The 16,593-nt window shown below is 41.5% G+C and overlaps 1 protein-coding gene across 1 annotated transcript in view; it reads right to left on the minus strand.

The window, feature by feature from the left end:
• Window positions 1-15,023, minus strand: part of ephb6 (eph receptor B6) — a 35,426-nt gene extending 20,403 nt beyond the window's left edge. The window contains exons 1-2 of the mRNA XM_079693941.1: window positions 14,904-15,023; window positions 4,958-5,022 (exon numbers count right to left, since the gene is read on the minus strand). Of these exons, the coding sequence (XP_079550067.1) occupies window positions 4,958-5,022; window positions 14,904-14,961 (123 nt within the window). The 5' untranslated portion in view covers window positions 14,962-15,023. The remainder of the gene's footprint in view (window positions 1-4,957; window positions 5,023-14,903) is intronic.
• Window positions 15,024-16,593: the final 1,570 nt, after the last annotated feature.

A 16,593-nucleotide genomic window follows, 5' to 3' on the forward strand; every position in this document is an offset into this window, starting at 1 on the left:
GCCTGTGTGAACTGTAAAAACCCTGGTGTGTTTATGGGGTGTCCATTGGTACAAATCTTCCTTATCTCTTGTTTACATGTTACAAGGTAAATATTTCTGGTGTTGCTGACATGTGCGACCTGTCCTTGCACCCACATTACCAGCTGTTGTTTGACATCTTAGTCCTTAGTTAGATAAGTATTATGGAGTATTTGATTTGTTCTGATGTAACACGCACATTGGTATTGAATATACGAGTGAAACGCTGTTCTTTAGGGAATGTAGGTCACCCCTATGTCCTAGTTATCCACTATAGACTTTCCACTGTCTATTTAGGTAATCAATGATTATGAACCCTGTAGTTAATTATACCACTTGAGTAATTCACTTGGAGCAAAAGACGTTTAACACATTTCAGAAAAAGTCCTAGGGACCGATGGGACGCATTGTCTAGAGAGCATTCATTTCTGTCTTAAATGCCACTAATAATTTAGTAGATACTTAATTGGATAAGTGAAAATTGTCTATTTAATTTGATGGAAATTCATCCAATATTTGTTGAGACACTACAGCTGGGTCCGAGACCAACAGATGGACGTTTTCATCTTCAGAGCTGAACACATTTCAGCATCAAAGAGTCCTTCAGAAAATGTTTCCTGATGACTCCGGATAATACTCAGAACGCCATGTTGACACACTTCAAAAAGACTATTTCTTCATGACAAGGGTGCACAATAAAAACAGTCCACAATGCATTCTGTTTGTTATCCGGAGTTACAAGGACACTCCTGAAAAGACATGTTGGTATTGAATTATCTTTAAAGGGTTTTTCTACAGCTTTGAACACTACAAACACAATCAAAATCACCTCCTTTATATTGGGAAGGACGCGGACATATCAGAGACACTTATTTCAAATTCTTTCGACAAGTAAAATGAAAACTGTTTGCACGGCCAGACACTAGATGTGCGAGGAAGTGGCATTTTCCAATATGTTAGAGAAGAAGAATAATGTATTCTAATATCAATAGTTCTGTTTGATAATGTGACATGTGGTCAATTTTTCTCTTGCACTAGTTTGGCATTTGCATGTGTATCATTGTTCACATTTGACAGGTGGCGGACACTTGTGTGTCTCACTTGCGGCAGCTGTTGTGTAATAAACCGGGCAGATTTTGTGGTATTTTAGGAAATCTGAATACTTGAAGATGCACAAATGGCTTTGTTTTGTGGCTTCATGGTGAGAAAAAAAACAGGCAGTGCAGAGACACGGATCTGAATGAGACTATGTCAGCTGAGTCAAAAATGTAAATGTAGGAGAGGGGTTTAGTTTCACCAATTATACAGTACGGTGCATCCAAGGATAAAAAGGCTCTGCTTTAAGCCTGTGTAGCCCTAAGTGACAAGCAGGGCCTTTTCAGTTGTAACACAGAGGAATTATGCATTAGGCTTCATCATCATTATTCTCCATGTAACAATGGCAGGAGGACAAAAGGTCCTGATACCATATCAGGGCGCATTTGGCGTGTGTGTGTTTCTGTTTCTATGCATGTTAGTACATCTCTGCATGCTCATGTCTCTTTCTCTGTGTGCTTCTGACAGCCAGTATGGACAAAACCTTTGTAGCATCCCACACGACAGAGAGCATTCATATTTTGTCCAATCGGAATATTGATAAGATCAGTGGGAAGATAGATAGAGTCTGAGGCGCTGTCAGTCTAATGGAGGGAAAGGCCAGTTTACTCTCTCCAGGGCTGTGACTGACTCTTTGTCAGACATGGGGATGAGGGGGATCGTATTGAGGGGAAAACACAGAGCACATGGTGAGATGAAGGGATGCAGACGGGCAGAGCATAGTAAACTGAGAGTGAATTTGTGTGAGGGGGCTTCATTTATTGTCATGTATTCACTGTACCAAGTTGTTTTGTTCCTTTTGTATATTTATATTTGAGGTAAATACTTGTCTTTATTCATTTCTTTTAATGTTAAATTGTTATTTTCTTTTATATTTATTTCTGTCTTTCACCTACAATATATTTCCTTTTGTTGTTTATGGTTGCATTACCAAAGCAAATTCCTTGTACGTGTTAACGAACCTGTCAATAAACTCAGTTCTGATTTAACGAAAAAGCCGGGACTTGGCAAAACATCTGGTAGAACATCTGCCGGTATCTGTGTGGGGAGGTGCGTGCAGTTTGCTACTGTACCTTTGTAAAAAACACAGCTTTCTGACCTCAACCACACCCCCCCCCGCCCTCCTCCTCCCCACCTCTCCCTCCCTATTGCTCCCCGTCTCATTTTCTCCCTTCCTTATGAAGAAAGGATAAAGGACACAAAACACGGGGCAGATTGGGGAGGAGGGGTGGATGTGGCGTTGGAAAGAAATGAGAAAAAAAGTAGGGACGACTCATCTCCGTGATTTGATTTGAACTGAAATGCCAGAAAGCCACGTAATCTCTCCAGTGACAGAGCACTGGGAGGGGTAAGGCCTTGGACACACACACACACCCACACACTGACCCGTAGAAGCAGAGAAAGGCACGCACAGATAGACCAAGACATATGCATGTGCACACAAACACAAAGCAAACACACAATGGGGGAGTAGTGTGTGAAAAGAAGGGTAGGGAGAAAAAGACTACCGTAAGAAGTCAATAGTCTAGTGATTTGACACTGAAGGGAAATAAGGGGCAAAGTGGAGATTGAGTTGGGGGGATAAAAGGAAGTATATGAAGCAGAGACCCAGTGGCTCTGGGACTGTGAAGGGCAAAGGAAGGAAAGATTAAAAGAGGGAGAGAGAGAGGCAGAGACAAAGAGGGAGAGGGGCTGCCTGTCGGTGCATTAAAAGAATGGAAAGACGGCAAGAAGCAGGAGGAGGAGAGTGCAGAAAAGAATATCCACAGAGCCTCAAGCAACGGGAAAAGATGGGATGTGAAGAGAAAAGCGAGGAATGGGTTAAAAAAAGAACACACACACTCACTCACTCACTCACACACACACACACACACACACACACACACACAGTTAACCTCCCTCTTTCTCTCCCCCCTCTCTTGGTCTGTCTTTTTACTTCTCTCAGCTTGATGCCCCGGGTTAAATAACCATATCTCCATCTCAGAAGCACTTCTCAGGGACCATAAAGCAAAAAGAAACCATGCAAATCCTTGACTTACGAACGCGCACACACACATGACAAACGCACGCACCCACACACAAACTCCCTGACACACACAAAAATGGATGGCCTCTTATTAGCAGCTGCCATCATGGTTCACAAATTCCTAACACACATGAGGCCCTAATTAGGGAAACATCATGTACAATTATGGAGGCCAGACTGGGGTGATAATAGCAGCGTATAAAGCTAAACTTTAGTGTAAGGTGAGATAAAAGGCTCGTTGTGAGTGTCTATGCTCGCCAGATGTTGGTTTGAGACTGCTGTATTTTTAGGTTGTTCTTTGTGAGCTGCCAACATTATATTCTTGCTCACTTGTTCGCCAAAACTAGCATGTATAAATGTAGCGTTAAGATCTCCTGACTTGTTTTCATTTCATTCACTGTATAGTACTCTTAATTTAAATATCAGTTTGCACATAACGTCCATACACGGATGGATGCTTGGAATAATATTGTTGTGAACTGGTAGAATATTTCTGCAAAGGAATTTCCTGCACATTAGCAAGTAGTGCTCTGCAGTTTCTCACGTGTAGTTTCACTGATTATCTCAAAGATGATGACAATGAAGACGATGTGTGTGTGTGTAATTATGAGCCATATTAGAACTGAGCCCCAATCACTCACAGATGAGTGGATTTAACTGACCCGGGACTTGACCCTGGCACAGTCACGCAAGCCCACATGCACTCACTCACACATGGAAACCCCACACACACCCGCACATATTTACACAGCTCAAGGCGGCGCGACAACCTGAAATAAAAAGCAGCTCAAGAATAGTGGATCTATGGCTCAATCACTGCAATCTCATCACAGATGAAAGCACACAGTGGAGACCCAAAACAAAGAGCAGTTTAGAGCTCAAGGGTGTCTTGAAGGCAAGGTGGGACTTTCTCATTCTCAGGCTGTGTGTGCCAGAAGCTGTTTGTGCCACCGATCAATGTCAGATGTCATAAATCCAGCAAGATTATAACCCTGAACATAGGGCATAACTAAACACTTATGTCTTTATTCATCATCTTCAAGCTGGGAACTGTCTGCAAACGTTCCTTATCTGCAGCACACATAGCAGAGAAGCTTTATTGGGAACCTGCTGTTTAATCCTGCTGTGATTTTGAATCATTTCAATCAATGCAAGCTTAGAAAATGTGCCAGCAAGCAAGAGGCAGACTACAGCGATCGTGTTTGGTTTGACATGTGAATGCCTGTACTCTATTTTAGGACTTTAGGACATGTGGGAGCAGGAGCAACATATCTACCGAGTATAGAGATCTGTTGGCAGGGTAACGTTTTTTTTGTTTCTTTTCAATAAACACACAATAAACAGTATGTGTTATCCTATTTTCCTACTAATTGAAAACAAGAACTTTAACCATTGTATATAACAAATGATTTTCTTAACAAATCTTACACAAAACTTCATCACTAAACAGGTAAATTAATCGTTTTTAAAATAAACATTTGATGGTTCCTGCTTCTTACATTTAACAGTGTATGTTTTCCTGTATGTTGAACTGTTAGTAGGGTTATCTGTCTATTTTCTGACAAATTAATTGAAACAAAAATAACCAGCAGATTAAGTCTTCCTTACTATCCTCTCAGGACAGTAACCGTTAAACTTTGTGATGTATTGAAGTGTTAATCCCTCGTTAGACTTCCACCACAAAGCCCAATAAACAACGTGGTTATAACCTCACATTTAGAGCGTAACCATGTGTAACATGTGTGCACGACATTTGATTGGCACCCCCAACAGGAGTGCAGCTGGAAAGCACATTGAGAGAGTGAGCTCCCTGCTTACCCCCGTGTCTGGATAGGTGGTCCAGCCCAGCTCTGAGGTAGACTCTGTTGTGTCCAGCAGCATCACTGACAGGTGAGGAAGCAGAGACAAAGACAAGGTGTGAGAAAACAGACCAACAATGTGTCACAGCTAACTGCAAAGGTGTGACAGTATCTCAGATTAGTGTTTTAATTGTATGGTTTAGGGAAATTGCATGAGACATGGATTAAATTGCATGAGTTGGCTAGAGTTTGTAGACAGATTTGTTGCTAAGCCTTTGATGTTGGTAAAAAGTGGCTTTTATCACAATCCAAGGTTACATGGAGTGAGTAATTGATATACAAATGTTCGTTTTGGGAGTGAACAGACAAAGTGTTAAAAATAAGTGACTGTGAAAAAGAATTTGCAATCATTAGATATTGTCTCAAGGCTTGAATCGCAGACTGTGTGATGATTCTGTGATGCCATCGAGAGCTAAAACATTAATGTGCTCAAGTGATGCTCAAGTTGCGACAAACTTTGTGAAGTATTTTGTAAGGGGGGGAGGGGAGGTGGGGGGCATTACAATCAAAAAGTCTCTTTTTAAATATATCACAAATAGTTTGAAGGGTTAGGTTTTTTCTCCCCTGTGCAATAAAATCAGGGAGTGCTCCAGCTGTGTGCATCCGTCACATCTAATAAGTGATTCTGAGGGATGATGCAATGTTCTGAAAATTGAACGGATTAAACCCATTAAAGGTCAGATTTTCCAACTTTAAAAGGCCATAACAGTTACTGTCACATTTTATACAAACTTAGCAAGCTGATGCTTCTTGTAGTTATGTCCAAAGAGAACCGAGAGATGTGTTCACTGTTTGTTTTCCTATTGTTTCAGGTTTAACAGACAGTTGTTTATTTTTCAGTGATGGAGAATGAAAGCACCACATTTCTGTCGGAGTGTATTTTCCCCATAATTTGCTTTAGATTTAAGTGCTGTAAAACAGCAAGCTGGCAAAGAAATCACACACAGTGACTTTAATGCTGAGTGCTGCGTGCTGACACATGGCTGCCACCCACACGAAAATGAAGCCCTTGAATTTTCCGTTAGTATTTCAAAACCTTGGTGGCTGCCGTTCCTTCAGTCTGGCGCTCATTATTGTTGACGAGCCGCCGATTGAATGCATGCCAAACTTTTTCTGTGTACACAGAGGTGGAGGAAACATCAGACTTCAGGTTTGGATGCTCACACAGATGAAATTAATGGAGATAAACACAGTGTCTGATGTCTGTTTGACACACACACGCTCCATTGTGACAGGAAGCATCCATCCGCCTCTGTTTACAGATACATTATTATTTTCATTGTCATGATACAATTTCAATGCTTTCGTTTCCATTTCAAGCCACACAATCGTTCACTAGAGAGAAGAAGACTCTCTTATTCTCTCTCTGACAAGCGGACAAAGAGAGACACAAATATATGATCTACATGATCATCACACACACAGGAGGGGATTTGAAACGGTCCCCTGTCTCACCAAAACACCTGTGACTTTTTTATTTCTTAGGCGAACAGGTCTTTCGACACACAAACACGGACAAACTAAATCTCTCTGTCTTTCAAATAAATCCAACGGATATCATTTGTAGCCTATGACATCAATTCTCCCCCACCCCTCTGTTCTCTGACTGTGCCGTAAACAGATTTTATTTTAGGATTATACTCACAGATGGAGACCCTGCAAATCTGTCCTTCAATCCTCCATTTCCATCCTCTTTTTTCCTTTTACAAGCACTCACCCCCCCCCCCCCCCCCCCCCCCCCCCCCTCCCCTCCAGTCTGTTTTCACCCACTAGCTTGTCTTTTGTCAATCTTCATAAATTCACACATTTTTCATGTAAATCCTCCAGGATTTTGGAGTGGTATAATTTGTGTTGAGAAAATAATACAAATGGACTGTGGCAGCTACGGATTATCTGCGGCCGTAAGCATCAGAATAAATAGTTTTTAGTGCAACGTCTGGACAGCTTGGCGGCTGGAATTGTAGAGCCGATCAGGATAAATCAGCAACAGGGAGAAAAGTAAATCCACAAAGACATGATGTCTATAGCCTCACAGAAGAACAGTTATTTCCATTAGTGGCACACACATTTCCTGCTTCGTCTGAGGATTTTCTGTAGCAGAATATTATACTCAGTTGAAGTTTAATAGTTACACCTAGCTAAATCTAATGAAGTCTAATACAACACTCGACCAATTAATGAAGGTTATAATATAAGAGAGGTGGTGATTCAACTATAGGAAATATGTACTTTGTCCTGCCTCATAAAGAAAGGAGCTTCTCTAACCAAACCTCATTAATATAAATAGGGTGGACAATATCATAGAAACACCTGTCAGCATGTGCGATGACATGGAAATGGCATATTGACTCGCTTTTCAAGATCTCTGTCTTCTGTCGTAAATCCTTCTCCATTTATCAAATAAGAAATTATCTCTATGTATGAACATGTCATGCATGAAATGCACGCACTCATATATCATGCATTGTGACCTCATTAAGCAGCATCCTATTTATATCAGATAAGAAAACCCACACACACACAGTAGTGATGCTGCATACGTGTCATTCCAAATTCAATTAACCCTCAGCTTCGGGGCAGAGTCATGCATAAATAATATACAGCAAACTATTCTGACATTAATATTTAAGCCTCTACTATTTAGCCTCTTGTTGTGAGGCCTTGGGGACCCCAGTTCCTCACGTTGCCCCTTTTCTTCCTGCGACAAACCTGTACATGAGGATTACATGGAGGAATGTTCTGATGCAAGTCTCATTGCGTGACATTAGTAGGTTGAATCATTTACCTAGACATCCTAAGATAAGCGTTTAGAGTGCCGTGTTACACACCTTTCAAGGATTAGCTTGAGCCAAGCCATCATGACCAGATCGTGTGTGTGTGTGTGTGTGTGTGTGTGTGTGTGTGTGTGTGTGTGTGTGTGTGTGTGTGTGTGTGTGTGTGTGTGTGTGTGTGTGTGAAAAAGTTGAACAAAAGATGGAGGGGCATTTCCTGGCAGGTCCGCTTGGCAGTAAAAGCTCCTTTATTTAACTCTCGTTCCGACAACAACTGCGCCCCAGAATCTCTGTCATTGGTCCATCTGAGGACCGAGACACTCAAAGTTTGTCCCTGACAGTTTGGAGAAGTGCTGAGTCTGCAATCTGGACTTGAGTGCTGTTTTAATGCACGCCATGTTTCACGTCTTCATACTCCACTCCGGTCTTTTACTCACTTAACTCAATACCTTTCCCCTTTTTCTACCTCCATCTTGTGGCTTGTCCCTTTCATCTCTGTCCTTTCTGCATGTGTGTATTATTCATCTAAAAAGTGACAACAGGGAAGGCCTTTCTCTACGTTAAATAAAGGAGATACGCTGTGCTCCATTATTGATGCCAGATCTGCTGTTTGTTTGGGAAACGCTTTAATACAGAGAGAGAAAAAGAGTGGACAATAGAATAAAAAAAGGGAGTATGAGATAGGAATGAGGAGAGGGTGATAGGATTGTGTTTGTGCATATGAATGTGCTACTTTCACACGTTCTCCCTCTCTCTCTGTGTGAGGCGTGGGTGTAAATGCTCTCTTCCATTGTGCAGCAGCGACCTGCATTAGTTCGCGACTGTCCCCTCTCTGCTGCTGGAGTGTTCACTTCAGCTGAGTGACCCTCTCTCCATCCATCTCTCTTTGCCCAACACTTTGCCTCTCTGTGTGGCCATGCATGCAACGACACTCTCCAACGCAAAGTGTAGCGCTGTTGCTCGTATCACGCCTCTTTGACGACTGATGTATGCTACATTACTGCACACTTTCCAGGTAAAAGAGCCCCATTCCCACCCAGCAAAAAATGTCTGTGTTAATATTAACGCAGGCCAGAGAGGTGTGAGAGTGTAATATGCCTTAACATCAAAAATGAAGACTATACAGTCACTGATCTCACGGGTAACAGCGGGTAACAGGAACACACACGAAAAATTCCCATAGTGCAGGAAAGTGTTCTCAACAGTAGTCAAGTCATGTTTTGTCTTTTGTCCACTTATCCACCCATCTCCACCCGTTCTTTATATTCTCCAGATGCTCCTACCCACAGACAGTCAGTGAAGAATAGGGCCCACACCAAGCCATCATTACAAACAACCACAGCGAGAGAGTGATCCGCCAAGACAGGGAGGCAGCAGGAGGGTGGAGGAGTGAGGAGAGAGGGGGATTAACGCTATTCCAGAAATAAGCATGCACATGTCAAAGGGAGTTATCAAATATTCTCTGGTGGTTAAGCTGAATGAAAGTGCAGCTGCAACAAACAGCACTTAAACCAGGTTAGATGATAGAGCAACGTCTGCAATGAGTCGCACAAACAAGCAGCAACAGGCACAGGTAGGAGGACGATTCACTAAAACTGAAAGACTTTTGCATTTGCAAAATAACATCATTATGGTTCTGGGGAACTGCATCTTAAAGAAATGATTGAATATTTGGGAAATATCTCTTTGCTATGAGATACAGCCGGGTTAATAAAACAACGAGTTTTGTATGACGTGTTTTCTGACCTTGTTTTTACAAACGCCTACCCCAGAAGGCAGAGTAAAAGGTCATAGAGAGCGATGCAACATTGTTTAAATAAACATTCAACCCACATTTTCAGACAGACTCTCTTTGACACTTGGTTGTACTCACAAGAAGTGAAATGATGTGGCCACATTTAAAAAAGAGCTTCAAAGAAAAGAATAGTTCGGACTCATTTTAGGAGGACACCACTCTCATGTCGGTGAAATATGAAGCGAACATTAGTTTAGTCCAAAGACTGGAAACAGGGGGTTCTGTCCAAAGTAACAATATCTTCCTGTGGATGAAAAGCTCACAAATAAACATGCTACAGATTGTTTGTTTATCCATATAAAAACAGAAATGTAAAAACGACCATTTGAAGTTTAACTGGGTGTCGTGTGCCAGAATATTTTTGAACAAACAAATTAGATCCAACATGTTGATCAGTGGGGATTAAAGCTGAAGGCAGATTTTGTTATAGTCAGGCTATCTTTTTCTTGTTTACATTCTTTATGTGCAGTTGTTGTTAGAGTGGTAACAGTCTCATGTAATTATCTGCGATTAAACATATTACCCAAATACGTTCATGTACATTCCTTGACATCACTCTCTTCTTTGATTACAGGAAAACATTTTAGACACATACTTGTGATGTATTTGAGACCCAGTAATGCTTGGATTTGTGAAGAAAGAACTCAAATGTAATAAGACAAAAATGTGCTGGATAAAAGTCATGTGTGCATAACAGAAATATAAAATCAAAACTTAAGGCCCAAAAATACAAACGTTCCACTGAATTCTCCAGTCACAAAACCTGCTACAAACATATTTTCACTACCATCTCCACCCTTAACAGCCACTAAGAAGAAGGAATGTAAATCTGAGGAGATCAGTTCACTGTAATCTCATTGTGTCATTCTGAATACTGATCCTTTAACAATCAACCTTTGATCTAACGCTGTTTAGTCCTTTGCCAACACGCAGACTGCCAAGTGCAGATTTAATATGAAATTCAAAACGCCATACTACATTCCTGTGTCCCAGCAGTCCATGCCACATGCTCATCTTTCAATTACATTTTGGCCCAAACTCATTGCCTGTCTGCACAGGCGTATTGTCTGTGACACTATCTGCCTCGACACTGACTGACTCAAAGCATCAAGCGTCAATCTCTGGTATCTCAAATGGCAGATACGTATGTGAGTCATTTGAGGAATTATAGTTCCCAAAGGCCCTTCGAAAATGATGTTGCTTTTTAAAATTACATGCAAAAAAACATTGCTAAAAATAACGCCTGGTCACAGTGTAGTGTTGCTGTGTAAATTATGGGGATGCTGCCTACTCCACTTCACACCAGCATGTGATTTCTCTCTTTCTGCAGCTCGGTGCATATTCAGGAGGGACAGACAGGAAGCTTTTCAGGGCTGTTAGTGGCATCCGTCCTGCTGCACTCCCACTGTGAGAAGCATGCCATTTATTTTCTTATCACACTTTCTCTAATTCATCATGTCCTGAGAAGGCGGCTTACAACACCCAGGATCAAGGATAGTAATCTGTCTTAATTAATATCCAGTAAGCCAGAAACAATCGACAGCACTACGGATGGTCTGAATGACCTTAAAGTGAGAATGTCAACATTGCTCAAAGTTTGTACTGCCAAAATGGGTTTGAGGTAACTTCGGTCCTTCATAACAAAGTGTGTCCACCAGAGAGCACTAGGAGCTTGATCTTTAAATCCTAAAAGGCCAACTTTTAGTAGGCCAATGGTTGCAATGATACCTACAAATATAATATCAGCATTGTTTAAGTTTCATGTTTGTATTTTATTTCATTTACTAGCAGACAATAGGCCTATAGGTACATAATCTGATTTATTAAAACTTTCTAATATTGTTGTCAATAGTGGATCTATATTTAACTATTAAATGCAAGAATCTCTATGCAAAATATTTTACCTTAACTGATAAAATATAATTATTGTGTGGGTTTAGAGCAGATTTTTTGTTTTCTTTTTCCAGAGGTGGAAGAGGTACGCAGATGTTTTACTTGAGTAAAAGTAGAACTACCAGAGTGCAGTTTACGCTGTTACAAGTAAAACTCCTGCAATCAAAATGTAACTCAAGTAAAAGTACAAAAGTATGAGATTCCAATATACTTAAAGTGCCCGAAGTAAAAGTACCCATTATGCAGATTGGCCAATTTCAGAATAACATTATATGTTTGAATTATAATTATTGATGCATTAAAGTGTTATCAAAGCTGGTAAAGGTGCAGTCAATTGTAATTACTTGGTCTGCTGCTGCCTGCATTTGCTTGTGAATCTTATAGCCTACATTTATTTTAGAGTATACTTATGGGCCTACATGTAGTGAAGTAAAAGTACACAATTTACCCTAGGTAGAAGTACAAAGTAGAAAAAAGTTGAAATACTCAAGCAAAGTCCCTCAAAAGTGTACCTAATTACAGAACTTGAGTTACACCACTGTCTTTTTATCTTCTGTTTCCAATTTAATTTCCTGAAAATGTATTGGTGGTGTTTAATATCAGTTTGGCAGTTCTTTGCCTTCATGTGATAGACGGTTCCGGTGGTGCTGTCTTGACACAGACGGTGGAGACGGTTAGCTTCAGCCTAAACCTTGCGAAATGCGAATCCTGGTCATTATACAGTTTACCTATTTTATATGTTATATGTTCTTCGCTTTCTTAATAACGTTAGCCACGGGTATGCTTAATGTCAGGAGTTACTTACCAAGGTTTGTTCAACATTTAAGGCGGTATAGCCGTGAAGCTGAAGTCCAGACTCCTCGGGGTTTGTGTGCAGTCACCGGGACTAGGCTAGTTGCTGGATGGTAAGTGGATCTTAAATCTTAAAATAGTTTGACTACTTGTCAAAACACACTGTCTTTGTTTTTATGTTTCGAAGCAACATATTTGTGTTTTGTTTTTAATTGTTACACAACAGGTGATTTTACATCATTTACGGTGCTGGGAAGTAACGGAAGTTATAAAACAAGTAATGAAACGCGTTACTTAGTTTTGCAGCTCAGCGTTAGTTATGAGTAAAGTGATGTTAACCTTTTCAATGAATATGGCCTTATGTGTAAAAAAGCAAACTAATGTATTGGTTGGCTAGCTTGCCCAACACTGGAAACCATTGGTTTAATAACAGTACAAAATCAGATAAATTAAATCAATATAAAAAAGCACAATATCCTCTCTTCAAGTGCAGTAGCCTACTGGAGTATTTTAGTTACTTTTCACAACCAATTTTTCTCCAGACTTTTATTCAGAGAAAGTCATACAACATTAAGTCAGTTTTGTAACTGGTAAACATTTTAGTCTACAGTTTGTGCAGACTGTTGCTTTTTGGCGAAATCTAATTTAATTTCCTTTTCAGGGCATGACATAAGCTCCACTAATGATACAAGGTTAATTCGAGGATATGCATAGCTCAGTGAGTATCACTATTAATTTACTCATCCTTGACGGGAAGTGCTGGAGGGGCATCAGGTGTGCCTTCTGCGCAGCCCTTCCCTTCAGAGCGGTGTGTTAATGCAATGTGAACATGCAATGTGAACATGCAATCCTAGACACTGACCCAACAATTAAAAGGTGCACCATGTGTTTTCATATCAGTACTTCTTATCAACAATGCATGTGGGCGACTGCTTCAACACTTACAGGCAGATAGTTAGAGCGATAAATCGCACCCTGTCACTCAAACACTCAGCAGTTTGTCTGCATGCAGGCAGATCTTGTATACTCTTAACAGCAAGAAATAAGGCACACATTGAACTTATTCATGGTTTGTGGTGTGAAAGCATACAAGAAAGGAGTTTGTGAGTGGTGGATACAGTAGACAGACAATACACAATTTAAAGACAGACAGCAATCATATCAGATAGCTAGTCAGTCCAGACAGACTTCTACAGCGGTGAAAGCTGAGGCAGATGCCAAATCCTCCCTTTGTGACATAACTAGATGTTTCAATGTATGTGGATTTATATGGACGGACGGTCATACTATTGGGTTAATACTGTATTATGAGGAGCTCTATTTCAATTACACAAACAGAGTCAGTAGGCCACTAACGCTGGGCCGCCTCTCTCCCTCTCTATCATTCTGTCTCATCTTAGTCCAGGCCATCTGTTACAAACACAGCTCAAATCTGTGGTATGAGGCTGACATATAAGTTACCTCTGTTATAGACTATTACTGACACACACCTCGCAGTAAACTAAAGCCAATGGGAGATGAGCGTGAACAGGTGCAGCTCTTTCCATCGTGCAGTCAATTCCTTTGAAAATAATTTGCGTGCTGACTGCTGAAACCCTCTCAAGTGTTGGATAGAGGATGTAGGAGCAGGAGCTATGTTTAGGCAGACACATAAGAATACACACTCACACAGCTACACGCATACACACTTCAAGACAGTTTCATCGAGTCATCAAATTAATGCCAGCCCACTCTGATCTGAAAATCCACTTAATAGATGGAGTTAATTCAGCTTTTCCAGACTCGCTCACTCACTCCTGCACTTTTTAAGACATTTCCACAAAGTGTGTATCGTTAACTGCAAACACATTCATTGAGGAGGTTGTGGAGACATAAGGGGCACTGATAACAGTACCGGAGAGGGGACAGGGGTCTCGTGCTGTCACATCTGTGAGATTATGAGTGACATGAAGGCCCGGGAGGGGGTGCCAAATACATAGGCAAAGAGAAACAAGTTATGCAAGTTATTATTCATTTTTCTCCCACATTTCCATATTCTTTTGTTGCCAGAGCTTGTTAGGCCGCGGCACGCACCTGGCACTTCCATGCCAACTAAGTCTTATCTGAAGTGCTTCCACAGTGGCACACGCAAGCATCTGCATAAACACATGCAAACATAGAGATGCACTCAGACACAACACACAAACTAATGCACACAGGGCGATAGAAGTAAAGGGGGAAAAGTGGTAATTATTCTGAGGCTCCCAAGCTGTAGGTGGTTTCCATAAAAATGTTGAATGAATCAGACTTTCTCGTGGTGTTTGGGCCTTTCGTGCCACAGTTTCACAGATTTGCCAAAGTACCCAGCATTCCCAGAGAGCGACATTCTTAGAGCTCTTTAACAGAAGCATACCAAGTGTCCATCCTTCACTTGTGGGCTTATTCTGAGCACATGATGGGAGCGCTGTGCAAACTCCCAGTCCTGCTACCCTTGCACGCGCGCGCACGCACGCGCACGCGCGCGCACACACACACACACAAACACACACACACACACACACACACACACACACACACACACACACACACACACACACACACACACACACACACACACACACACACACACACACACACACACCATTTTCAAAATAAAGTAAAAGTGAAAGTCTTACCTTCCTCAGCTGAGTTAGGCTGAAAAAACAGACAGAGAGACAGAAAGACACTCCACATCTCCACGACAGAATGACACTGACAGAGAGAGGGAGGGAGAGAGCATGAAAGAAGTAGATAGAGTGAGTGTGTATGACAGAGTGAGCGAGAGAGAGAGAGAGGGAGCAGGGGGTGAGAGAGGGGGTGGAGTCTGTTTGCTCCCTTTATCTGAGAGAGGGAGAGAGAAAAAGAGAGGGGGAGGATGGATGAGGAAAGGCGAAAAATATTTACAGAGCAGCACATACAATAAGCACAGTGCCAACAGAGAAGTAAACAAAACACTGTTGTCAGAGAAACGAGGGGAGAGAGAAAGAGTGAGAGTTTTTTTATATTCGAGAGAGAGACAAAGAAGGAGAGAGAGTTAACAAGAAAAAGTGTCAAAGGGAAAGGGAGGTGGAAAAATGAAAAAACTAGTTAGTCCAGTCTTTAAAACAACTGTCTAGACATGTCTAACGACATCACTTCCAGCTCTCCCCTAACGCCTCACACCAATTTCAGCGGGCCGCCTGGCAGACTGTGCATCAAACTGTGGCATCCCTCAAATATCTGGACACTGTGCTAACTTGCATTTTTCAAGCTGTGGCATGTGAGAGTGCCCAATTTCTTTTCCTTTTTTTGGATCCCTCTCAGTTCTACCTTTTATGGAAAAGGAATATCATTTGGACACATTTTTGGATGCCCTCCATCCTCCCCCTCCGTCTCTCAGACACACTCCTCGCCTCCCAGGATTGCTCATCCAGACAGTTTCTAGACACGCACTCACACACAGGCATGCAAATATACAGAGCTGAGCCCCTCTGGCTCATGCACGCCACTCGCTGGTCAGACCGCAGTACTGCAGCTTGTTGATGGGCTTTCATGCCCCAGTTCACTGCATTGACTGAGACTTCAGTAGACTTTTGCAGGGAGATGTTGCCTATTGGCTTGACACAATTAGATGGCCCCATTCCCAGCCAGCCGGGGGCCCTTTACCCTGGGCTCTTTGCTCCAAGAAGCAGAGTGGAGAGGCAAATGGATCACGCCGGTCCTCCCGTCATTAAGCCGGGACTTAGAACTTCTTAATCAGTTTTCAGTTGGTCCTGAAAGCACATATTCCCTGTGCCACTTTATATAAAAAGTGTCTGTTTTTTAGAGCTGAAGTGAAAGAGTGATTAATCTGTTTATCAGTAACTTTTGCTCAATCTATTACTTCATTTCTTTAAAGGAAATATGGACAAACCCTACTGGTTCCAGCATCACAAATGTGATATTTTTTCCCCTACTTTTGTTCTGCTGTTATTGGGAAATTAAGGCTGCAACTAACTCATATTTTCTATAGCATCCAATAGAAGCTTTGTCTGTAAAATATTAGGAAAGAAAAGTGTTCTGTCAGTCCAAACCCCCCCCAAAAAAGTTGATTACTCGAGTCCCAGCTCCAGTAAACTTTAGGGTTTGTACGGTTATTTTGTCACCATGTGCCCTAGGAACCAATTATAAATCATTTTGTTAAGACATTACAGTTTGTTTAGTGTCCTTCCTAAAGAAATGAATTGAACAGTATCTCACTTACCACTTCCCCCATAAAACAACAGCCACGACCTGTAATTTTAGAAGCAGCAATGTTAGTACGTCTTTTCAGGGGAATTCCTCTGAGGTAATTATTATCTCGCGTCT

This window comes from Notothenia rossii (genome assembly GCF_949606895.1).
Source record: "Notothenia rossii genome assembly, chromosome: 7".
In the NCBI taxonomy this organism is placed as follows: Eukaryota; Metazoa; Chordata; class Actinopteri; order Perciformes; family Nototheniidae; genus Notothenia; species Notothenia rossii.